General features: G+C 43.4%; 1 protein-coding gene across 2 annotated transcripts in view; it reads right to left on the reverse strand.

Annotated features, from left to right (window-relative positions):
- Window positions 1–25,976, reverse strand: part of LOC126419302 (pyridoxal kinase) — a 126,869-nt gene that overhangs the window by 79,041 nt on the left and 21,852 nt on the right. For both annotated transcript variants that reach the window (XR_007575959.1, XM_050086477.1), the window contains exon 4: window positions 8,177–8,297. Coding sequence is in view for 1 of the 2 variants with exons in the window: in XM_050086477.1 (XP_049942434.1) it covers window positions 8,177–8,297 (121 nt within the window). In the remaining variant the exon portion in view is untranslated. The remainder of the gene's footprint in view (window positions 1–8,176; window positions 8,298–25,976) is intronic.

The following is a 25,976-nucleotide window of genomic DNA, read 5'->3' on the forward strand; positions in this document are numbered from 1 at the left end:
CTCCCCTGACCTGGGGTTCTGGGTGACCTTTCCCTAAACCTCTCCAGTCCTTTTCCTTCACCCCTCTTCCTTCCCCTTCAACTCTCCTGCCAGAAGAAAGAGCCCCTGACTTTGTAAGCCTGTAGAAGTAAAAACTTTGTGTGTGTGTGTTCCCCTGCTGCCACTTGGTGAGTAGATTTTGCATCTATCAGTTTATATTATACTGTTTTGTCCATTAGGTACATCTGCTGAATGGTCTAAAGAGCACTTACGGAAATAGAGTAGATGAGTAAGTTATTCTGTCAGTCATATTTCATATGCTCCAGTGCCTTTAAGACTGCGTAGAGCTCCACATCACATCAAAGACAGTAAATTTGCTTGGAAGTAGAGTCTTATAGGCATTGTTGGAGAAAGTTGCTGACAAACCAACATTGTCAGCTTGCTTATATTCTTCAGCACACAGTTGTGAATGGGTACCTGGTGGCTCGGAGGGAGACAGTCTATTTGCTGTTGGGGAAAATGGGAAGGAGGGGTGGTAGGTGTACGAGCTAAGCATAGGATGCACAGATATCTGAGCCAGTGTGGCACAGTGCACAATGACAGTGACATGGAGATGTAAAGTGGAAGGGAGTGACAAGATAGAGGAAGGGGAAACTCTTGGGTGGAGGGTGTGGGGACAATGGGTTAACAGTTATTGAGGATGGAAGGGTTACGGGAGCAAAGGATGTGCTGCAAGGATAATATCCATCTGCACAGTTCAGAAAAACTGATGGTGAAGTTAAGGATCCAGATGGCCTGGGTTGTGAACCAGCCATTGAAATCAGGCATCTTGTGTCACCACATAGTTAACTTCATTCTTAGCCACAGTTTGGCAATGGCCATTCACTCCAATGGAGAGCTGATTGGTTGTCATACCAACACAAAAAGCTGTGCAGTGATTGCAGCAGAGATGTCATATGACATGGCTACTTTTAGGTGTAGGACAAACCTGTGACAGGACTGGAATAGGAAGTACTAGGCAAATGGACTGGGCAGGTTTTACATCTGGGTCTACTGCAGGGATATATTTCCTGTGGCAAGGGTTTGGGTTTGGGAGTGGCATAGTGATGGACTAGAATGATTGGGTGAGTGACAGAACACCACTTTAAGAGGAGTGAGAAGGATCTGGAGTAGGATGCTCTTATTTCGGGTCATGTTGGTAGGCAATGAAAGCCCTGATGAAGGATGTGGTTCAGTTGTTCCAGTCCAGGGTGATACTGGGTGACAAGGTGGTACTCCTTTGTGACTGATTATTTGGGGTAGTTTGAGGATTATGGATGTGAGAGGAAATGGCATGTGAAATCTTTTTGCAGACTAAGTTTTGGGAGTACTGCTTGTCTGTGAAGGCCCTAGAGTGATCTCTGGGCAAGGGAGTTCTCATCACTGCATATACATGGTCCACAGGTGGCCAGGCTTTATGGGATGGAGCTTTTAGTGTGGAAGGGATGACAGCTGTCAAAACGCAGATACTGTCAGTGGTTAGTGATTTAATATGAACAAAGGTGTGGATGGAGCCATCAGACAGCTGAAGGTCAAAGTTCAGAAGTATGGCATATCTGGTTAAGTGCCAGGTGAAGCAGATGAGAGAAATGGTGTTGAGATTGTGAAGTAATGAGGATAGGTTGTCTTTGCCCTGAGGCCAGATTGTAAATATATCATCTATGAACCTGAACCACACTCAAGGTTTGATGTTTTGGGAGGCTAGAAAGGTTTCCTGTAGATGGCACATAAAGAAGTTGGAATAGTTGTGCCGCAGATTTGCTTTATATACCTTCTTCTCAAATGAGACGAAGTTGTGTATCGGGATATAGTTGGTAAGGTGTATAGGAATAAGGTACTGGGTTTGGAGTTTGAAGGACACAGAGAGATAGTGTTTGATAGTGGCAAGACCATGGGCATAAGTAGTAGCACATGATCAGCTATAATGCAGCATCCAGGATTGATGGGTTTATATATTTTGGGGAGCATGTAGAAGGCGTGTGTGTGGGGTGTTGTTGGGGGTAAATTCTGGGATAGGCCTGAGTATTTCAGAATGGACTGGAGATCGTGTTGGACTTCCGGGATGGGATTACTGTAGCTTGTAGGTTGAGGAGTCAGACAGTTGCTGGAAGCCTTCTGTCAGGTTGTGATCCACCACAACAGTGGTTGAGCCTTTGTCTATGCAGGGAGGATTATTCAGTCAGGGTTTTTCTGAGGTGGTGTATGACTGTCCTCTCATCTGCTAAAAGGTTAGTGTTCTTAGCAAGGGACCTAGGGAAGGATGGCGAGGCCAAGTTACAGGTAAGGACTTCCTGGAAGGAGATCAGGGGTGGTTAGGTGGGAGAGCGGAAGGTGAAGTTTGGATAGTAGTATGAACTCGAAGAGGCAAGGTCCACTGTTAGAATTAGATTGGGTTTGGTTGGTGGCAAAGAATTGTTCCAAAATGGTTAAACTGGTATGTGGGGCTGAAGGTGAGTACAAGGGCACCCACGTGGCACCCTTCTATGCCAATATTTTTCTGGGCCATCTAGAGGAAACATTCTTAGTCTCCTAAAGCTCCAAACACCTCTCTGGTTCAGGCTCATTGATGATATCTTCATGACATGGAATCAGGGCTGGGATACTCTATCTTCATTCCTTCACAACCTAAACACATTCTCTCCCAACAGCTAAATCTAGTCCTTCTCAACCCAATATGCCACCTTTGTGGACATTGACCTCCACATCTCTAATGGTGTCATCCACAGCTTTGTCCATATTAAACCCACTAACCACCAACAGTAGCTGCACTTCAACAGTACTCATTCCTTCCAGACCAAAAAAGCCCTCCCATACAGATTGGCCACCCATGTACTGCATATCTGCAGTGACAAAGACTTCCTTGCACTTTATGCTGATGGTCTCACGAGGGTCTTCACAGACAGGCAGTATCCCTAAAACCTAGTCTGCAAATAGATCTACAGAGCCTATCATCATACACGCTTAGTCCTTCCACCAACCCCAAGAATCAGCTGTTAAGGAGTGCCTCCTGGTCACCCAATATCACACTGGAGTGGAACAACTGAACAATATCCTCTGCAAAGGTTATGAATATCTATCCTCATGCACTGAAATGAGGGACATCCTATCCGAAATCTTTCTCACCTCTCCTAATGTGGTGTTCTGTCGCCCACATCCTAGCACAGCCCTACGGCACTCCCATTCCCAACCCCCTGCGATATGGATCATATTCTTATGGAAGACCCAGGTGCAAGACTTGACCAATCTACCCAACCTGCTTTTTATTTCAGTATGACAACCAACCAGCTGTCCATCAGAATGAATTGCCATCGTCAAACAGTGGACAAGAACACAGTTGACCAAACAGTGCCATGCCATGCAGCTAAGCACAACATGCTAGATTTCGATGCCTGCTTCACAGCCCTAGCCATTTCGATCCTCCAATTCACCACCAGGTTTTCTGAACTACGCAGATGGTAATTATCCTTTTAACACACCATTTGCTCCTGCAATCCTCCTGGCCTCATTCCACATGAACCCACTACCCCACACCCTCCACCCAACAGTTTCCCCTCCCTCTGTTCTATCACCCTGTCCCAATTCACACCTCCATGTCATCTTCATTGTGCTCTGACACCCATGCGTCATATCATGCCTGGCTTGTGCACCTGCCATCCATCCCTGCCTCCTTCATTCCCAGCCAACAAACCAAATGTCTCCCTCTGAGTCACTAGCTACTCACCTCTAATCCTTCTTTCTACCTTTTGAAAATATTTCCTTGTATCTACCCCACTGCCATACAGCCCCAACCCTGTCCACCTGCCGAACTGCAATTCCGGCTCTGTGCATCCCACGTGCATTTTGTTTGTTTATTTGTGTGTGTGTGGGGGGGGGGGGGAGGGGGAGGGGGAGGGGGAGGAGGAGTAGGTACATGCACATGCGCATGAGTGTGTATAATGTAGCTTGGAAAAAGGATTCATTCTGAAAGTTAGCATGTTTTCTTTCTTTTTTGTGCATGCTTGTTCATGACCCAATGCTTCTGATTTTTGGTGAGTAGTCCCTAATTATATCCCCTCGGTTGAAAAATTCATGCCTGCAAAATCAAATTTGTCCTTCGCTCTGATTACAAATTGTCTTGCCTTTGTGGTTTAAAAAGGTATGTGCTTCTGATGATCAACCGATGAGATTAAAGGCTGGAGATCTGCAATCAATTAGACCTTACATGTTGTTGTTGTTGTTGTTGTTGTTGTTGTGGTTGTTGTGGTCTTCAGTCCTGAGACTGGTTTGATGCAGCTCTCCGTGCTACTCTATCCTGTGCAAGCTTCTTCATCTCCCAGTACCTACTGCAACCTACATCCTTCTGAATCCGCTTAGTGTATTCATGTCCTGGTCTCCCTTTGTGATTTTTACCCTCCACGCTGCCCTCCAATACTAAACTGGTGATCCCTTGATGCCTCAGAACATGTCCTACCACCCGGTCCCTTCTTCTTGTCAAGTTGTGCCACAAACTCCTCTTCTCCCCAATTCTATTCAATACCTCCTCATTAGTTATGTGATCTACCCATCTAATCTTCAGCATTCTTCTGTAGCACCACATGTGTGTAGCAGACCTTACATACATGTAACAAAATTGGAACTCTCAATTGATCATTAAAGGCTCTTTCCAAACCTCAGCACAATGACTGGGAATGGGGCCTTTTGAAGGTTCCTTTCTTGCCTTCACAGTAAACAGAAACTAAGATCTTTGCCATAACAGTCACGGACCATTCACGACATGTTGAAGACTCTGTGAAATAACAACAGAAAGGACTTTGGCTACTCCCCACTCGAACCCTGCCACTAAACCACTTTAGAGCTCTTTCCTTGTATTTGCACATCTGAAGCAAGCAGGTGAGTTTCTTGTCAAACATGAGATTGAGAAAAATCTGAAAATTACCTTTTTTATATCAGTTTCAGTTATCACAGTTTTCCTAGACTGCAATACACACAAAAGTTTGAAAAACTGAATGTTCCTTTAGCATTTAGTGAAATTTTTAATAAGAAATTTATGAACTTAGGCTGTATAAGACGTAACTGAGTCCCATGTGAAGCACATGGTTCATTTGTGATACTTTCACTATTAGGCCCCTATAGTAAGAATGAGTCCACAATATTAACGATTACCAGGCAGTATCTCTTCACATATCTTTTACAGTCTTTTTTGAGGAGGCAATGTACTCATCTATGCAATAACAGGATAACAGTCAATCCCAGTTTGGATTTCAAAACTCTACTGAGACAACTATGTATACAGTGACTAAAGGCATATAAAAGTTTTTAACTTCTGCAGTTTATTACAGGCATCTGATTGTGTCCGTCATAACATTCTATTTTTAGAAGTTACTGTTTTATGGATTACACTTTTCAGCACATCCTTAGTTTACTCCTATTTAAGAAAGGGGCTGTTCAAGTACATCCTGGAAACTAGTACTTCAGCATATGATACATGTGATGTTCTCAAAAGCAGAGAAATTCTCACGTAAAAATTTGTAGTTAATCGCTAAACTATTAATGGCCAGCAGATAGGATACACATACAATTTTTATGGAATATTCTGTTGGCACTAGGAGGAACACAGACATATAAAAAACTTTAATGTGTGTGTGTGTGTGTGTGTAGCTTCTGTTCAATTGACACAGTACAAATTATAGCATTCACAAGGAAAAATACCTGTGGGATTTCAATTAACTATCTAATATTCTTATTCTTGTTTAATATTCTTATATATGTATTTACACAACAAATACTTCACTGATCCAAGATGTATCATCTTTGAAGATTAATTCATAACACAGAAGGAAGTGATCATATGTAGAATGTGCTTCTTGATTCGACTTTAATGTTATAGATGAAGTTTCTAGCAGTAACTGAATATTAATATCTATTTCTGGTGCTTGTGAAACAATGTTATTAGTTTGTAATTGCAGAATACTGTTTTTTAAGATTAATAATTGTTGTGAAGCATTTTAAGTTTGCTGATTTATTGTTTTTTCTTTGTCTGGTATAGATGAGTTCACGACTTGGGTCATTACAGGACAGTAAAGATTTTTAAAGTGCCCCCCCCCCTTTTTTTTTTACTTATGTAGGATACAATGAGCTGAATTCCAAGCATTAAATTTAATAGCACACTTTATTTATATTTTCTTATTATAACAGAGAAACTCTACCCATACTAGCTGGGTACCGTTAATGTTAATAACTATCTCAGTATCCCAAGTACACTCCTGGAAATTGAAATAAGAACACCGTGAATTCATTGTCCCAGGAAGGGAAAACTTTATTGACACATTCCTGGGGTCAGATACATCACATGATCACACTGACAGAACCACAGGCACATAGACACAGGCAACAGAGCATGCACAATGTCGGCACTAGTACAGTGTATATCCACCTTTCGCAGCAATGCAGGCTGCTATTCTCCCATGGAGACGATCGTAGAGATGCTGTATGTAGTCCTGTGGAACGGCTTGCCATGCCATTTCCACCTGGCGCCTCAGTTGGACCAGCGTTCGTGCTGGACGTGCAGACCGCGTGAGACGACACTTCATCCAGTCCCAAACATGCTCAATGGGGGACAGATCCGGAGATCTTGCTGGCCAGGGTAGTTGACTTACACCTTCTAGAGCACGTTGGGTGGCACGGGATACATGCGGACGTGCATTGTCCTGTTGGAACAGCAAGTTCTCTTGCCGGTCTAGGAATGGTAGAACGATGAGTTCGATGACGGTTTGGATGTACCGTGCACTATTCAGTGTCCCCTCGACGATCACCAGTGGTGTACGGCCAGTGTAGGAGATCGCTCCCCACACCATGATGCTGGGTGTTGGCCCTGTGTGCCTTGGTCGTATGCAGTCCTGATTGTGGCGCTCACCTGCACGGCGCCAAACACGCATACGACCATCATTGGCACCAAGGCAGAAGCGACTCTCATCGCTGAAGACGACACGTCTCCATTCGTCCCTCCATTCACGCCTGTCGCGACACCACTGGAGGCGGGCTGCACGATGTTGGGGCGTGAGCGGAAGACGGCCTAATGGTGTGCGGGACCGTAGCCCAGCTTCATGGAGACGGTTGCTAATGGTCCTCGCCGATACCCCAGGAGCAACAGTGTCCCTAATTTGCTGGGAAGTGGCGGTGCGGTCCCCTACGGCACTGCGTAGGATCCTACAGTCTTGGCGTGCATCCGTGCGTCGCTGCGGTCCGGTCCCAGGTCGACGGGCACGTGCACCTTCCGCCGACCACTGGCGACAACATCGATGTACTGTGGAGACCTCACGCCCCACGTGTTGAGCAATTCGGCGGTACGTCCACCCGGCCTCCCGCATGCCCACTATATGCCCTCGCTCAAAGTCCGTCAACTGCACATACGGTTCACGTCCACGCTGTCGCGGCGTGCTACCAGTGTTAAAGACTGCGATGGAGCTCCGTATGCCACGGCAAACTGGCTGACACTGACGGCGGCGGTGCACAAATGCTGCGCAGCTAGCGCCATTCGACGGCCAACACCGCGGTTCCTGGTGTGTCCGCTGTGCCGTACGTGTGATCATTGCTTGTACAGCCCTCTCGCAGTGTCCGGAGCAAGTATGGTGGGTCTGACACACCGGTGTCAATGTGTTCTTTTTTCCATTTCCAGGAGTGTATTATTTCTACTCACTGATTCTATCAAAACTCAATTTCTGAGATGGAAAAAGACTATCTCCCTGTAGATACATTCCATCCTGGATTTTTCATGTTTGATTGGAGATAACTTGGAGATTCCTGAAATTTTTTGAAGGCCCCCCACCTTCAGAGTTGATTTACAGCTTAGTGAGCCATACTTCTGTTAGCCACTTAATACTACATTTTCACTTTTAAATACCGGTAGTGTCCTTACATTCATGTGAGCTTCAATATTACACCTATTCATGTAAAGCAAATAAAATATTTTTGTTACATTTTTCTCCATAATCATCGAAGTCACAGCCAGAACATGCGATAAAATGACCACAAATTTCAATATTGGAAGTAATGTCATGAAAATTGTGCTGAAAAAGAGCACACTTGAAAAAGGTACAAGTCCCATGTGGTGCTAAAAGGGAAGAGATGGACAATGCACTACTAATTATTTTTATGGTTTGCATTTTATAATGATACTCACTCAACTTCATACTGGTTTGGAGTGATGATATCAGCCAATGGCACAATTACATCACGATAAATAGGAAGCAGTTCTTCTGGAACGTACATTCGTCCATTGTCTCCCATTACTGGATCACACACTGTTGATATGCAAATTAAGCAAATAAATTCAAGGGAGTTGAGGCATACACAAAACATTCGAGTTGGAAAAAACAATGAGAACATAAAGAAGTTAATAATCTGATAGCCTCTTGCACATACAATACATAGTTACTATGAACAGTAAATATTTCATACAAAAGCCAATAAATGTTTTACAATATTATCAAGCTAACGCCGTGCAAACATAACCGGTCATATGAAATGACAAAACTGTAGGATCTTCCTCTGGTATTTTAAACCCAAAATGAAGTCTCAGCTACTGATAAACATCTCAGTTTCCAGCTGGATGGCGGTGTTGTAATATGTAGGGTAGTAGCGTACTGTAAAAACGCCACTGTTGTTGCAGATGTAGATAAGTACTTTCTTTGAAATATACCTCTGTATTCTTTTTAATACATGGTCCAGTCACATTAATGTGAGCACCTGTCAAAATCTTTGAATAACAACTTACCACAGCACAGACATGCAGGAAGACAGTTAATGAGGCTCTAGAAGGTACTGACAGGAATGTGGAGCCATGCTGACTCCAGTGCTGTGCAGGGTTTCAGGGTTGAGGACCAAAGGCACACACAGCCCAATCAACATAGTTCCATGTATTCTCTATTGATTTTAAATCCTAGAGATTGTTGGCCAGGGAAGTAGGGTAAACTCATGACAGAAAGATTACTAATTTATATCTAAAAGTTCATCAATTGATTAGAAGGACTTGTCACTAAGAGATTCTTTTAATTTGTTTTTAAATGTTGGTTGGCTGTCTGTCAGACTTCTGAAGCTATTCAGTAAGTGACCAAGGATTTTGTGGCAGCATAATTCACCCCTTTCTGTGCCAAAGCTAGATTTCACCCAAAGTAGTGAAGATCAGCCTTTCTTCTAGTGTTGAAGCTATGTACATTGCCATTGATTTTGAATTTGGGTGGGTTGTTAATAACAAATTTCAGAAGTGAATATGTTGCAAAGCTCCTGTGAACATCCCTAGTTCCGTAAATAAATGACTGCAAGATGATATTGGATGGGCTCCAGCTATAATTCTGGTTATATGCCTTTATGCAATGAATACTGTTTTCCTTTATGATGAATTACCCCACAATATGATGCCATATGGAAGCAGTAATTGAAAGTAGGTATAGTAAGCTAATTTACTTATATGTTTATCACAAAAATTTGCAATAACCCTGACACCTGTTGCATGGGTTCTGACGCAATGCTTAGTTTGTACAGGTGGCTGTCGGAGGTGGTGAAGACTGCCCGTAGGGTGCAAGCAGAGCTCCCAGAGTTGACCAGGGTCCTTTGCTTTGGAGCAAAGTGGGGGGTCATCCCATCCAAAGGCTTTGTCAACTCTGTGACAGTCATGGCTGCAGATTTCTGGAACTGTGTTACTGTGTGGGGATTTGGAGTACTCCTCTTGATAGGTCAAGGATGCTCTACACAATGGAAGCAGCTACTTGGGTAGCAGAGTACTTGTGAAGTGCACATGTGGGTTTCTTAGGCTAGGCAGTAGTTTGAGGTGCTCTGATGAACACTTGCCAGTCAGCTCAAAGCAAGGGAAGGCAAACAGCGTTCAGAATAGACACTTCATCTGTCACAATTTTATCACTAAACTGTTGAAGTATTTGAAATTAAGTTCCCGAATGTACTACCTCTGGGAAAGTTCTCACACTCAAATTATTCTTGGGACTGAGTGTTGCCTGAAATCCGAAGTGGAAAGCTCCAAGATATTTAGTGACTCATGGAATGTATATCAGAAAGATAGATTAGAGGCTAAAGGAAGGGGAGCTTTCATTGCAGTTGACAAAAATATTGTCTCTATTTAGGTCAAAGCTGAGTGTGACACTGAAATCATCTGGTCGCATATAACACGTGTAGGTGAAACTAAGTTAATTGTTGGATGTTTTTATCGGCCACCCAATTTTGCTGTGGCAGTTCTGGAGTCATTCAGAGAAAGTCTATGGTCAATAGCACGTAAATACTCAGATCATGCAATGCTACTTGGAGGCCTAGTACAGACTGGGACATCAACCGATTCATTGTGTTTTCTGAAAATTGCGATGAGCAGCTAGCTTGCCAGCCTGCATGCAATGGAAATATCTTAGGTGTTGTAGTTAGAAACAGACTGGACCTTATCGACAATATCTTTATAGAAATGGGGATTAGCAATCATGATGTCATTATAGCAACTATTATTATGAAAGTTAGTAAATCAGTCAAGAAGCCTAGGAGAATGTTTCTGCTTGATAGAGCAGATAAGCAGTTATTGATATCTTACTTAGACAGTAAACTGGCATCGCTTTGTCCAGTAAGATGGATGTAGAGGAATTCTGGGCAAAGTTTAAGAAGATTGTAAATTGTGGTCTGGAGATTACATGCCTAGTAAGTGGATAAAGAATGGAAAAGATCCATCATGGTTTAATAATGAAATTTGTAAGATGCTGAGGAAGCAGAGGCTGTTGCAGTCTAGGTTTAAAAGAGGAAGCACAAACGATGATGAGCAAATGTTAGCAGAGATTTGTGCATCTCTGAAAAGATCCATGCGCGAAGCATACAACAACTACTACCGTCACACCTCAGCGGAAGATCTGGCAGAGAACCCAAGAAAATTCTGGTTATATGTAAAATTGTTGAGTGGGTCTAAGGCTTCCATTCAGTTCATTGTTGACCAGTCTGGTGTGGCAGCTGAAGACAGCAAAATGAAAGCCAAAGTTTTAAATTTCTCATTCAAGAAGTCGTTCATGCAGGAGAACCATACAAACATGCCATCATTTGAACATCAGACAGCCTTCCAAATGGACAACATAGAAATAAGCATACCTGGCATAGAGAAGCAACTTAAAGATTCGAAAACAAATTAATTATCAGGTCCAGTTGGTATCCCAGTTCGATTTTACAAAGCATCTACAGCATTGGCCCCTTACCTAGCCTGCATTTATTACGAATCACTCCCCCAGCACAAAGTCCTGAGCAAGTGGAAAAAAGTGCACGCAACTCCAGTATATAAGAAAGATAAAAAACGGACGCACAAAATTACAGACCAACATCCCTAACTTCTGTTTACTGCAGAATCCTTGATCACATTCTCAGTTCAAATATAATAAACTTTCCAGCTATGTCCACAAATCAGCATGGTTTTAGAAAGCATCACTCACAAAAAAACTCAGTTTTCCCTTTTTTCAAATGCTATAATGAGAACCAAATTTCTAGATTTCCAGAAAGCAGCTGACATGGTGACGCATTGCGGGCTGTTAACGGAGGCATGAGCACATGGAATAAGTTCACAAATATGCGAGTGTCTTGAAGAGTTCTTAAATAATAGAATCCAGTATGTTGTCCTCAATGGCAAGTGTCCATCAGAGACAAGGATCAAGTCAGCAGTGCCCCAGGGAAGTGTGGTAAGACTGCTGTTGTTCTCTACATATGTCTGCTTGTGTCTGTATATGTGCCGATGGATATGTGTGTGTATGCGCGCGAGTGTATACCTGTCCCTTTCCCCCCTAAGGTAAGTCTTTCCGCTCCCGGGATTGGAATGACTCCTGACCCTGTCCCTTAAAACCCACATCCTTTCGTCTTTCCCTCTCCTTCCCTCTTTCCTGATGAAGCAACCGTGGGTTGCGAAAGCTTGGAATCTGTGTGTTTTTTATTGTCTCCTATCAACATACCAACGCTTTCGTTTGGTAAGTTACAGCTTCTTTGCTTTTAGATATATTTTTCCCACGTGAAATGTTTCCCTCTATTATATACATAAATGATTTGGCGGACTAGGTGGGCAGCAGTCTGCAGTTGTTTGCTGATGATGCCATGATGTATGACAAGGTGTCCAAGTTGAGTGACTGTAGTAAGATACAAGATGACTTAGACAAAATTTCCAGTTGGTGTGATGGTTGGCAGCTAGCCCTAAATGTGGAAAAATCTAAGTTAATGCATATGAGTAGGAAGAACAAACCTGTAATGTTCAGATACAGTATTATGAGTGACTAGCTTGACACAGTCAAGTTGTTTAAATATCTGGGCGTAACATTGCAAAGCAATATGAAGTGGAACGAGCATGTCAAAACTGTGGTAGGGAAGGCAAATGGTTGACTTCAGTGTATTGGGAGAATTTTAGGAAGGAGTGGTTCACCTGTGAAGCAGACCGTATATAGGATGCTGGTGCAACCTATTCTTGAATACTGCTTTAGTGTTTGGGATCCGTACCAGGTCAGATTGAAGGAAGACATCGAAGCAATTCATAAGAGGGCTGCTAGATTTATTAATGGTAGGTTCAAACAAAACTTAAGTGTTACAGAGACGCTTTGTGAACAGAAAAGGGAATCCCTGGAGGGAAGACTGTATTCTTTCCAAGACACACTACTGAGAAAATTATTGGAATTGGCATTTGAAGCTAACTGCCAAACAATTTTGCTCCTGCAAACATACATCACATGTAAGAACCACAAAGATAAGATATGAGTAATTAGGACTCACATGGAGGTGTACAGACTGTCATTTTTCCCTCGCTCTATTTGCGAGTAGAACAGGAGGGGAAATGACAAGTAGAGGTACAGGTTACCCTCTGCCAAGCACCTTACAGTGGCTTGCAGAGTATTGATGTAAATGTAGACAGCATTATTAGCTGAACTCAAATGTTTCAACACATCATCAGTGTGTTTCTTCCAATTCAGTCTCTCGTCAATGCACACACCCAAATATTTGGCATATTCGCCTTAGCTATAGACTCCTGTTCAAACTCTATATTTATTAATGGTGTTGTGCTATTTACTGTACAGAGTTGTATATACTGCAGAGAACCACTTAGTAATTTTCTGACAGACATGATTTATAATTTCCTCACCTAATTCTTGGTTTATGTTTGTGATTACTATATTTGTATCATTAACAAAAAGAACTACCTTCACTTTTTTGTGACTATAAAGTGGCAAATAAGGGATCCAAGATTAAACATCATGGGCCACAGCTCTTGATACCTCTCCAGTTTGAGGAATCTGCTGATTTTTGAGCATTATGTGAACTGTTTATTTCAACCTTCTGTACTCTTACAGTTAAATATGAATGAAGCCACTCATGCACTGTCCCTCTCATACCACAATACTTAAGCTTACTTAAGCTTATCTAGCTGAATTGCATGATTTACACAATCAAAAGCCTTTGAGGGTTCACAGAAAATCCCAGCCGGTGATGTTCACTTATTAAGAGCATTTAAAAAAACAGCAAGTATAACTACCACTGTTCTAATCATCATCAATCTTTTTTTTATTCAGTCATCTCCAGCAGAGTTTCCTGATGCACTCACCCTATCATTTTCACCTATCTTTTCCATTTTTGTAATGCCTATACTATATATAAAAAGTCAATTTCACATTCTTCTGCCTTACCTCTTTCCCTTTCCTTCGTCAGCCAGTTTTCTCCAGTGTACAGAACTGGTACACAATATGGTTGTGCATCACCTTCATGCTATTATTGGGGATGCCTTTGTTTCATTCAATTCCTCTCACACTTTTCATTAATTTATTACTGCTGTTAGTTGCAGAAATTATTTTTGCATTACTTTTTATGAACTTTATAAATCAGAATATTATCTTTGTGTGTGTGTGTGTGTGTGTGTGTGTGTTTTCCCACTTTCTTTTGTTTTTGTGTGTGTCTGCCAACACAACGCATCTGCTTTGCCGTGAGTGGTCTCTTCTCCTGAAGTATTTACATTTGACCAGAACTTACCTACAAAACTGTTATGTCAACGTATTTGTATGATTTTCTTGGTTGCAACTGACACTGTATTCATATGAAATTACTATTCTTTATCTCACAAAGAGTACAATTTTATATTTCCATACATTCAAAACAAGTTTCCAATCTTAGCACCACTCTGAAATCTTATCGAGCTCCATCTGGGTATTTGTGAAGCTTTGTTCAAATAGTACTTCATTATGCAGTTGACAACTGCAACATCTGCAAAAGTCTGAGGTTACTATTAACATTATCTGCCAGGTTATTAATATATAACAAGGGCAGCAGGGGTTCCAATACATTTCTCTGGGACATACCTGAAGTTACTTCTACTGCTGTCAATCACTGTCAGTCCAAGATAACGTGCTATGTCTCCTAATCAAGAAATCCTCAATGAAGTCACAAATTTCATTTTATGCCATGTGTGATTGTACCTTTCTTTGTAATCATTGGTGTGACACTACATCAAATACTTTTCAGAAGTCAAGAAATATTGCATCCATCTGACTGCCTTGACCCAAGGTTTTCAGGGTGTCACATGAGATGCAGATGTAGATAGATGTAAAGAAGAGCATGTGTTAGGGTTCATGACCGAAGTTTTTGGTAGTCATGCTGGTTAGCATGGAGAAGATAATTCTGTTCAATATGTGTTTCTAATGGTATCATGGTTAAGGATTCTCTTTTATCATTATTTATTTTTACTGTTCATCCAAAAGTTTTAAGTGCTTCTCTCTTCAGTTTTAAGTGCTTCTCTCTTCAGTTTTAAGTGCTTCTCTCTCCAGTTTTAAGTGCTTCTCTCTCCAGTTTTAAGTGCTTCTCTCTCTAGTTTTAAGTGCTTCTCTCTTCAGTTTTAAGTGCTTCTCTCTTCAGTTTTAAGTGGATCTGGATTTGGATAAATTATATAACAGCCTCACAAGGATTCCACTGGGTACTGGAGCCTTATTTAATTTTAGTGATTTAGTGATTCAGTGTTTCTCAGTGCCACTGGCACTTGTATTTCTATTATGCATCTTTACAATTGTGTGAGAATTAAATGGGGGCAATACTTCTGTATCTTCCTTTGTAAAAGATCATGTGAAAACGGAGGTCAGCATTTCTGCTTTTGCTTAGCTGCATTTGATTTCCATTCGTAAGTAATCCATGATTGTCCAGACATTCACTTTGGTGCCACTGACAGCCTTTACATTTTACCAGAATCTCTCCGGGTTTTGTGAGAGATCCTTCGGTAAGAAGGCTTCATGCATTGCTCTTTTGACAGTCAAACATGTTTCATTCAGCTTGTCTCTCCCTAGAGCTATTATGTTTTGTTTAGAGCTATTATGCAGTAATCGATGTTTCTTTATCAGTTTACTTACAGCAACTGTATGCCATGGAGGGTCACTCCTATCATAAACTGTTTTACTAGGTACATATCCATACTATTATGCCCGAATAATATTCCAGGTGGACATTAAAAATTGTTTAAGTTCTTCCCTGGCAATGCCAGAGGCAGAGCAGAATGGAATCAACAGTCAACCAGAAGGCCAGCCAGAGAGAAATGCCGATGGAGTAACAGCAATCACAGATGCTACTGAAAAACAGGGATGGGCTGAATGCTCAAAGCAATATAAAAAAAATGACATCATGGTGATAGAGGGATAGTGTCACAATGGCCATTGTGCAAAAGTCACAAGAAAGCTCAGACTGAACGCAAGAGTAACTAATCAGTTATTGACATAGCAGAAAAGAGCTATAAAAGATGAAGTTGTGACATCCTGAAGTAAGCAAGAGTGCTGATGAACTCAGAAAACTGGGGTACCTTTGGGTCATCCCTGCAGAAGGATGTCTTTAGCATCTCCTGACAGGTACACAGACCTTGACTTGCATAGCTTAATTCTCAGTTTTAATTTAGTGTAGCAACTGCCTGTTACTGAGGTGGGATGTTTGATGCTCCATCCAGTCTACTGAGATGACTACGATCTAAAATGCCATCGTCTACTAGATCTGACAGACTCTGCTGCCAAGAACTTTTGCTGATGGGAAGAGTTTGGTACCTTCTAACTCTAGTACCAGTCCTTGGCTAGCTGATAAACTACCATCATTCCAGGAGAGTGCAGTCCTTGCTGCCCCCCACTGGCAGCTGCAAGAATACTCCAGTGTTGCAGGCTGGACTCTCACAGAGAGGCAATGATTTAGCTCTCCATGACTACAGCCACCATGCCCGGAACTGCTGGCCACCTTGCCACAGCACCATCTATGACATCAACAAAGACACACCGTAACCCAATGACTGTGCTGTTGGCCACTGAGGCAGTGCAGGAAGTACTGTCCTTGCTGCAACTAGCTAGCTGTGAAGTAACACGATGCTGAGTGTGCATATCCCTCACCACAGCGACTGAAACCGTGAGCTGCACTAGTGTCAGGGCATACCAGCACGGCCGGTGCCCTTCTGCCCATTGAACTGCTGGCGGTCACAAAGAAAGACACTACTGCTCTAACTACCCATCCCACTGTCGCAGAGGTTCTTTTCCCATGGCACGAGCCTTGGCACTTTTTTCCCTCTGCTCTTCAAATCGCTACTCTCACTCGCGTTTCATCCACTGTCTATCACCTGATGGACCGTGTTAATGCATAGTCTTACCCAGACGCATGGACAACATCACAGCCCAGCATCCTGTGATCCACTTACTAGACAACACACATGTTGACGGAGGTGACAGTAGAATGTTTGGTCTGGTCACCACGTTGGTGCGGGCGTGGAGGGGCCCCATCTCTACAAAGAAAGACAACCATGTACTTCTAATCAGTAAATGTGTACTTTGATAATAATGTCTCATTAGTGCCTTTGGGCATTTGACAGATCCCCATGTGACACTATCCTGACAAAAGTTGAGGCCACAGTCCTGCTCCTCTATAATACAGTGCTTGGTCAACTACTCTTTGAAACTTGTGTTACAGTTCCTCTACATGCTCCTGCCTAGACATAAATGTTTTCAGTTCTTTCAGATATGACACAACTGCCTCTTTATACAGCTTACTGCAGATGTAAATCCTTCGAATTGTTTTACTTGCTCATTCTACTTTACTAATCATTATTGCTACTACTGCCTCATGGACACTGGTACAAGTTTCAATTCATACACCTTTGAAGGCTCTGAGCACTATGGGACTTAACTTCTCAGGTCATCAGTCCCATAGAACTTAGAACCACGAAAACCTAGCTAACCTAAGGACATCACACACATCCATGCCCGAGGCAGGATTCGAACCTGCGACCACAGCGGTCACCTTCAAAGGAATCAGGTCTATTGTCTTCCCATGCCCACCACTAAATGATACTGTAATTTTCACAAATGGTCATTGGATGATTACAGGCTCCTCCAATAATGGCTATGTGATTGGGCAGCACATACGAGGTGCATTCAAGTTCTAAGGCCTCCGATTTTTTTTCTCCGGACTGGAAAGAGATAGAAACATGAGCATTGTTTTAAAATGAGGCCGCGTTCATTGTCAATACGTCCCAGAGATGGCAGCACCGTACGGCAGATGGAATTTTACCGCCAGCGGCGAGAATGAGAACTGTTTTAAATACTTAAAATGGCGACGTTTTCCTTACTTGAACAGCGTGCAATCATTCGTTTTCTGAATTTGCGTGGTGTGAAACCAATTGAAATTCATCGACAGTTGAAGGAGGCATGTGGTGATGGAGTTATGGATGTGTCGAAAGTGCGTTCGTGGTTGCGACAGTTTAATGAAGGCAGAACATCGTGTGACAACAAACCGAAACAACCTCGGGCTCGCACAAGCCGGTCTGACGACACGATCGAGAAAGTGGAGAAAACTGTTTTGGGGTATCGCCGAATGACTGTTGAACAGATCGCCTCCAAAGTTGGCATTTCTGTGGGTTCTGTGCACACAATCCTGCATGACGACCTGAAAATGCGAAAAGTGTCATCCAGGTGGGTGCCACGAATGCTGACGGACGACCACACGGCTGCCCGTGTGGCACATTGCCGAGCAATGTTGACGCGCAACGACAGCACGAATGGGACTTTCTTTTCGTCGGTTGTGACAATGGATGAGACATTGATGCCATTTTACAATCCAAAAAGAAAGCGCCAGTCAGCTCAATGGAAGCACACAGATTCACCGCCACCAAAAAAATTTCGGGTAACCGCCAGTGCTGAAAAAATGATGGTGTCCATGTTCTGGGACAGCGAGGGCGTAATCCTTACCCATTGCGTTCCAAAGGGCACTACGGTAACAGGTGCATCCTACGAAAATGTTTTGAAGAACAAATTCCTTCCTGCACTGCAACAAAAACGCCCGGGAAGGGCTGCGCGTGTGCTGTTTCACCGAGACAACGCACTCGCACATCGAGCTAACGTTACGCAACAGTTTCTTCGTGATAACAACTTTGAAGTGATTCCTCATGCTCCCTACTCACCTGATCTGGCTCCTAGTGACTTTTGGCTTTTTCCAACATTCACCAGCCGTGCTGCTATTGCTTCAGCGATTTTCCAGTGGTCAAAACAGACTCCTAAAGAAGTCTTCACTGCTGCCACGGAATCATGGCGTCAGCGTTGTGAAAAATGTGTACGTCTGTAGGGCGATTACGTCGAGAAGTAACGCCAGTTTCATCGATTTCGGATGAGTAGTTAATTAGAAAAAAAAATCGGAGGCCTTAGAACTTGAATGCACCTCGTACATTAGTGAGATGAGGTTTTCCCTCGAGCTGTTATATCTGAGAGTGAGTCTGATAGCGTACAGAAGTATATTGTTATAGGTAATCCCCACCCGTGATACTGAGACTTACCCAAACAATCTTACAAGCAGCTTCAGCTCCTATCTCAGTGGATTTGAGTTTCTACTTTACTGTGAAAAATACACCACCATTAACCTATCTTTTTGATATACACCCAGATTTAGTAAAAAAAATCTCAATGCTGCCAAATTTGATTTTTAGCCAGTTTTCTGTACCTAGTATTATATTAGCTCCATTGCATTTTAAGACAGCCTGAAGCTCTGTGGTTTTGAACAGTGGGTCTTGCATTAATATTTCAGGGTCTCCTACAGCTCGCACTATCTGCTTAAGCTAAAAAAATGTTTTCTGCACTCTACACAGTCAGACACATAGTTATCAGCCCCTGATGTGTAACACACACCCAGTCCATTTAGGGGGTCCCTACAGTTCTCAACTTCACAATGCAAGTCTCAGAAGATATAGCCTAACTTGTCACAGATCTTTCATAAGTATCCAGTCTAAGCTGTTTACTAGCCTCAGAACCAGAGGGCCCTGATCAGTTCTGGAGACAATTCTGCAGATTAAGTGATTTGTTGGAACTCTGTGAGCATGTCTGGTCTTCAGCCCTCGTTGCTGGTATTAAGAATGGAGCCCATGACACTCATCCACATGTGGGGGGCAAAGTTCAGTTGCTTTGCCCCTTGTTCCCTCAATAGCTGCAGGAACAGCCTCTTCAACATGCTGAATGAGGCCTCCAGGCATACATGCAGAGTGCAAAAGGTAATCATTCCCACCCCTTGTTACCATTTCCCTAATGTGTGCCATTGTTTGTCATGATGATGTTGGTGTGGTCTTCAGTCCTGAGACTGGTTTGATGCAGCTCTCCATGCTGCTCTATCCTGTGCAAGCATCTTCATCTCCCAGTACTTACTGCAACCTACATCCTTCTGAATCTGCTTAGTGTATTCATTTCTTGGTCTCCCTCTAAGATTTTTACCCTCCACGCTGCCCTCCAATGCTAAATTTGTGATCCCTTGATGCCTCAGAACATGCCCTACCAACCGGTCCCTTCATCTTGTCAAGTTGTGCCACAAAATCCTCTTCTCCCCAATTATATTCAATACCTCCTCATTAGTTATGTGATCTACCCATCTTATCTTCAGTATTCTTCTGTAGCACCACATTTCAAAAGCTTCTATTCTTTTCTTATCCAATCTATTTATCGTCCATGTTTCACTTCCATACATGGCTACACTCCATACAAATACTTTCAGAAACGACTTCCTGACACTTAAATCTATACTCAATGTTAACAAATTTTTCTTCTTCAGAAACGGTTTCCTTGCCATTGCCAGTCTACATTTTATATCCTCTCTGCTTCGACCATCATCAGTTACTTTGCTCCCCAAATAGCAAAACTCCTTTACTACTTTCAGTGTCCCATTCCCTAATCTAATTCCCTCAGCATCACCCGAGTTAACTCGACTACATTCCATTATCCTCATTTTGCTTTTGTTGATGTTCATCTTATACCCTCCTTTCAAGACACTGTCCATTCCATTCAACTGCTCTTCCAAGTCCTTTGCTGTCTCTGACAGAATTACAATGTCATTGGCGAACCTCAAAGTTTTTATTTCTTCTCCATGGATTTTAATACCTACTCCGAATTTTTCTTTTGTTTCCTTTACTGCTTGCTCAATATACAGATTGAATAACATCAGGGAGAGCCTACAACCCTGTCTCACTCCGTTCCCAACCACTGCTTCCCTTTCATGCCCCTCGATTCTTATAACTGCCATCTGGTTTCTGTACAAATTGTAAATAGCCTTTCGCTCCCTGTAGTTTACCCCTGCCTCCTTCAGAATTTGAAAAAGAGTATTCCAATCAACATTGTCAAAAGCCTTTTCTAAGTCTACAAATGCTAGAAACGTAGGTTTGCCATTCCTTAATCTTTCTTCTAAGATAAGTCGTAGGGTCAGTATTGCCTCACGTGTTCTACGGAATCCAAACTGATCTTCCCCGAGGTCGGCTTCTATCAGTTTTTCCATTCGCCTGCAAAGAATTCACATTAGTATTTTGCAGCTGTGACTTATTAAACTGATAGTTCGGTAATTGTCACATCTGTCAACACCTGCTTTCTTTGGGATTGGAATTATTATATTCTTCTTGAAGTCTGAGGGTATTTCACCTGTCTCATACATCTTGCTCACCAGATGGTAGAGTTTTGTCAGGACTGGCTCTCCCAAGGCCGTCAGTAGTTCTAATGGAATGTTGTCTACTTCGGTGGCCTTGTTTCGACTCAGGTCTTTCAGTGCTCTGTCAAACTCTTCACGCAGTATCGTATCACCCATTTCATCTTCATTTACATCCTCTTCCATTTCCATAATATTGTCCTCAAGTTCATCGCCCTTGTATAGACCCTCTATATACTCCTTCCACCTTTCTGCTTTCCCTTCTTTGCTTAGAACTGGGTTTCCATCTGAGCTCTTGATACTCATGCAAGTGGTTCTTGTTTCTCCAAAGGTCTCTCTAATTTTCCTGTAGGCAGCGTCTATCTTACCCCTCGTGAGATAAGCCTCTACATCCTTACATTTGGCCTCTAGCCATCCCTGCTTAGCCATTTTGCACTTTCTGTCGATCTCATTTTTGAGACGTTTGTATTCCTTTTTGCCTGCTTCATTTACTGCATTTTTATATTTTCTCCTTTCAGCAATTAAATTCAATATTTCTTCTGTTACCCAAGGGTTTCTACTAGCCCTCTTCTTTTTACCTATTTTATCCTCTGCTGCCTTCACTATTTCATCCCTCAAAGCTACCCATTCTTCTTCTAGTGTATTTCTTTCCCCCATTCCTGTCAATTGTCCCCTTATGCTCTCCCTGAAACTCTGTACAACCTCTGGTTCTTTCAGTTTATCCAGGTCCCATCTCCTTAAATTCCCACCTTTTTGCAGTTTCTTCAGTTTTAATCTACAGTTCATAACCAATAGATTGTGGTCAGAGTCCACATCTGACCCTGGAAATGTCTTACAATTTAAAACCTGGTTCCTAAATCTCTGTCTTACCATTATATAATCTATCTGATGCCTTTTTTGTCATACATTCCAAATTTTAGCATCAACATCTGTAGAATGACCAGGTGCAGAAATTATTAAACTAAAGAAACATGAAAACTGTTTTAGACGGCCAAATTTCATACAGAGAAAGTGAAAAGAAATCAAACAACGGAAACTCCAGGTACGAATAGCAACAATGTACGAAAAGACAAGATTGCTGCTTACTGTAAAGAAGACATGTCACGTTGCAGACAGGCACAATTAAAAGTCACCTACATAAAGCTTTCGGCGACAGCCCTCATCAGTAAAAGAGAGACACGCACAGAAGCAAGCATGCCTCACACACACACGACCACCAAGTCCAGTATCCGGCACAAGATGCTGGAGTTGGCAGTCATGTGTGTGTGAGGCATGCTTGCTTCTGTGCGTGTCTCTCTTTTACTGATGAGGGCTGTCGCCGAAAGCTTTATGTAGGTGACTTTTAATTGTGCCTGTCTGCAACTTGGCATGTGTTTTTGATGGTAAGTAGCAATCTCTCTTTTCCTACAAAGTAACAAGAGATCTGTGCATAATTTAAACATTAACATTTTGCTGCCTCCTACAAGCAGTTAATACTTATTTGGTCAAGAATGTGCCTATTTAGCTCAAAGAAAGCAAAACATGTGGTGTGAGTTTATTTGGGGGAGGGCTTAGTACCTGTACTGAGTGTGTCATATTTAATCTGGAATGTATTCAGTGTATTTGAAAAATTTTGGTTTCATATTACTGCTTTCCATGTGTACGAGTTTTTCATAAGAGAAAGATGTTCGATATCACCTGTTCTCACTATCACACATAAGTTTCTTGTTGGTGTGTGATTTATTTGCTCTACAACTCTCATTATTACAAATCAGCTGTTTTATAATTCCACATCCAGATAAGTACTTTGTATATCATGCCTAAAATACAGATTGCCATTTTCAGCTAAGCCCTTACAGTTCTGATAGCTCAACTGCTAGACACCAGATATCTGAATTTTGGTTCATATGTATGAAACAAATTGCTAATTTTGGATTAAAAGACACCACTGAAAAGTAGAAGTGTTAAGTTGTTGATAGGCACACACAGAAGAAAGAAAGTTTGCTACCTTTTGGAGTTGGATCTATCTTTTGATGAGCTAGAGTAACACACATACACACACACACCCCTTGCACGGTGCCAAATGCCAACTGAACTAACATTGCCACAGTCCCAATGCTACACTCCTGGAAATGGAAAAAAGAACACATTGACACCGGTGTGTCAGACCCACCATACTTGCTCCGGACACTGCGAGAGGGCTGTACAAGCAATGATCACACGTACGGCACAGCGGACACACCAGGAACCGCGGTGTTGGCCGTCGAATGGCGCTAGCTGCGCAGCATTTGTGCACCGCCGCCGTCAGTGTCAGCCAGTTTGCCGTGGCATACGGAGCTCCATCGCAGTCTTTAACACTGGTAGCATGCCGCGACAGCGTGGACGTGAACCGTATGTGCAGTTGACAGACTTTGAGCGAGGGCGTATAGTGGGCATGCGGGAGGCCGGGTGGACGTACCGCCGAATTGCTCAACACGTGGGGCGTGAGGTCTCCACAGTACATCGATGTTGTCGCCAGTGGTCGGCGGAAGGTGCACGTGCCCGTCGACCTGGGACCGGACCGCAGCGACGCACGGATGCACGCCAAGACCGTAGGATCCTACGCAGTGACGTAGGGGACCGCACCGCCACTTCCCAGCAAATTAGGGACACTGTTGCTCCTGGGGTATCAGCGAGGACCATTCGCAACCGTCTCCATGAAGCTGGGCTATGGTCCCGCACACTGTTAGGCCGTCTTCCGCTCACGCCCCAACATCGTGCAGCCCGCCTCCAGTGGTGTCGCGACAGGCGTGAATGGAGGGACGAATGGACACGTGTCGTCTTCAGCGATGAGAGTCGCTTCTGCCTTGGTGCCAATGATGGTCGTATGCGTGTTTGGCGCTGTGCAGGTGAGCGCCACAATCAGGACTGCATGCGACTGAGGCACACAGGGTCAACACCCGGCATCATGGTGTGGGGAGCGATCTCCTACACTGGCCGTACACCACTGGTGATCGTCGAGGGGACACTGAATAGTGCACGGTATATCCAAACCGTCATCGAACCCATCATTCTACCATTCCTAGACTGGCAAGGGAACTTGCTGTTCCAACAGGACAATGCACGTCCGCATGTATCCCGTGCCACCCAACGTGCTCTAGAAGGTGTAAGTCAACTACCCTGGCCAGCAAGATCTCCGGATCTGTCCCCCATTGAGCATGTTTGGGACTGGATGAAGCGTCGTCTCACGCAGTCTGCACGTCCAGCACGAACGCTGGTCCAACTGAGGCGCCAGGTGGAAATGGCATGGCAAGCCATTCCACAGGACTACATCCAGCATCTCTACGATTGTCTCCCTGGGAGAATAGCAGCCTGCATTGCTGCGAAAGGTGGATATACACTGTACTAGTGCCGACATTGTGCATGCTCTGTTGCCTGTGTCTATGTGCCTGTGGTTCTGTCAGTGTGATCATGTGATGTATCTGACCCCAGGAATGTGTCAATAAAGTTTCCCCTTCCTGGGACAATGAATTCACGGTGTTCTTATTTCAATTTCCAGGAGTGTATTTCTCAGCAGGTGGACTGGTAGTGGTTGCGGTAGTATCGAATGGGGTTGTTAAGAAGAGAGGGAGGCAGGGAGAGGGACTAGCAAAGAGTGGCTAGTGGCTTGGAGAGAGGCAGCTGGTTTACTGGCTAGGAATGTGGGAGGGAGGGGAGGCAATTGCTGAAGGCAACATGGGTTGTGAATTAGGAGGATGTGACAGGATGGAGGAAGGGGAAACTGTTGGGTGGAGGATGAAGGAACAGTAGGTTACCTGAGATTGAGGCCAAAATGATTATGGAAGCAGAGGATATATGGTAAGGATAACTTCCATCTGCGTAGTTGAGAGAAGCTGGTGGTGGAGCGAATGATCCAGATGGCTCGGGTTGTGAAGCTGTCATTGAAATTGATCATGTAGTGCTCAGCTGCTTGTTGTCCACTGGGTGCTCAACTCTGTTCTTGACAACAGTTGGGAAATAGTCATTAATTCTAGTGGACAGCTGATTGGTGGTCATACCAACATAAAAAGAAGCACAAAGGTTGCAGCAGAGTGGTATACGACGTGGCTGCTTTCACAAGTGGCCTGACCTCTGATGGGGTAGGATAAGATTGTGACAGGACTGGAATAGGAAATGCTGGGTGGATGGACTGGGCAGGTCTTAGCTCTGGGTCTACCACATGGATATGATTCCTGTGGCAAGGGTTCGGGATTGGAAGTGGCACAGTGATGGACTAGGATGTTGTGGAGGTTGGGTGGATGAGAGATTACCATTTAGAAGGGGTGAGAAGGATATGGAGTAGAATGTCCTCTTTTCTATGAATGATGATAGGTAATCAAAGACCTGATGAAGGCTGTGATACTAGATGATGAGGGGTTTACCCCTTTGCCCTTTGTAGCTAATTCTTGGGTATGGTGGGAGGATTGGGGAGGTGGGGGGGGGGGGGTGAAGATATGGCCTGGGAAATCTGTCTGTGGACTAGGTTTGGAGGGAACGCCTGCCTGTGAGTGCCTTTGTGTGGCCTTCAGCATGGTGGCTAAGGGAGCTCTTGTCACTGCATATACATTGTCCACAGGTGGATAGGTTGTATGGGAGAAATTTTGTTGTTTTTGGTTAGTGGGTTTAATGTGGACACAATTGTGGATTGAGCCATCAGAAATGTGGAGGTCAAAATCCAGTAAGATGGCCCATTGGGTAGAGGAGGACCAGTTGGAGCAGATGGGAGAAAAAACGTTGAGGTTGTGAAGGATTGTTGGTAGGGTAGGATGTCTTGGCCCCGAGTCCAGATCACAAATATATCATTAATGAACCCGCACCAGACTCGAAGATGTGAGAAACACATTAACGTAGGATGGTGCTATGTGGTTGCCCATGGCTTTGTCACAGATTTCTTTGTAAACCTTTCCTTCAAAGGGAAAATAATTGTGCGTCAGGATATAGTTGGTAAGGGAATGAAGTGGTAGGTTTGGAGTCTGAAAGATGTTGGGAGAGTAGTGTTTGATTATGGCAAGGTCAAAGGCATGAGGAATTTT

The sequence above is a fragment of the Schistocerca serialis genome, chromosome 9 (assembly GCF_023864345.2).
Source record: "Schistocerca serialis cubense isolate TAMUIC-IGC-003099 chromosome 9, iqSchSeri2.2, whole genome shotgun sequence".
Lineage (NCBI taxonomy): Eukaryota > Metazoa > Arthropoda > Insecta > Orthoptera > Acrididae > Schistocerca > Schistocerca serialis.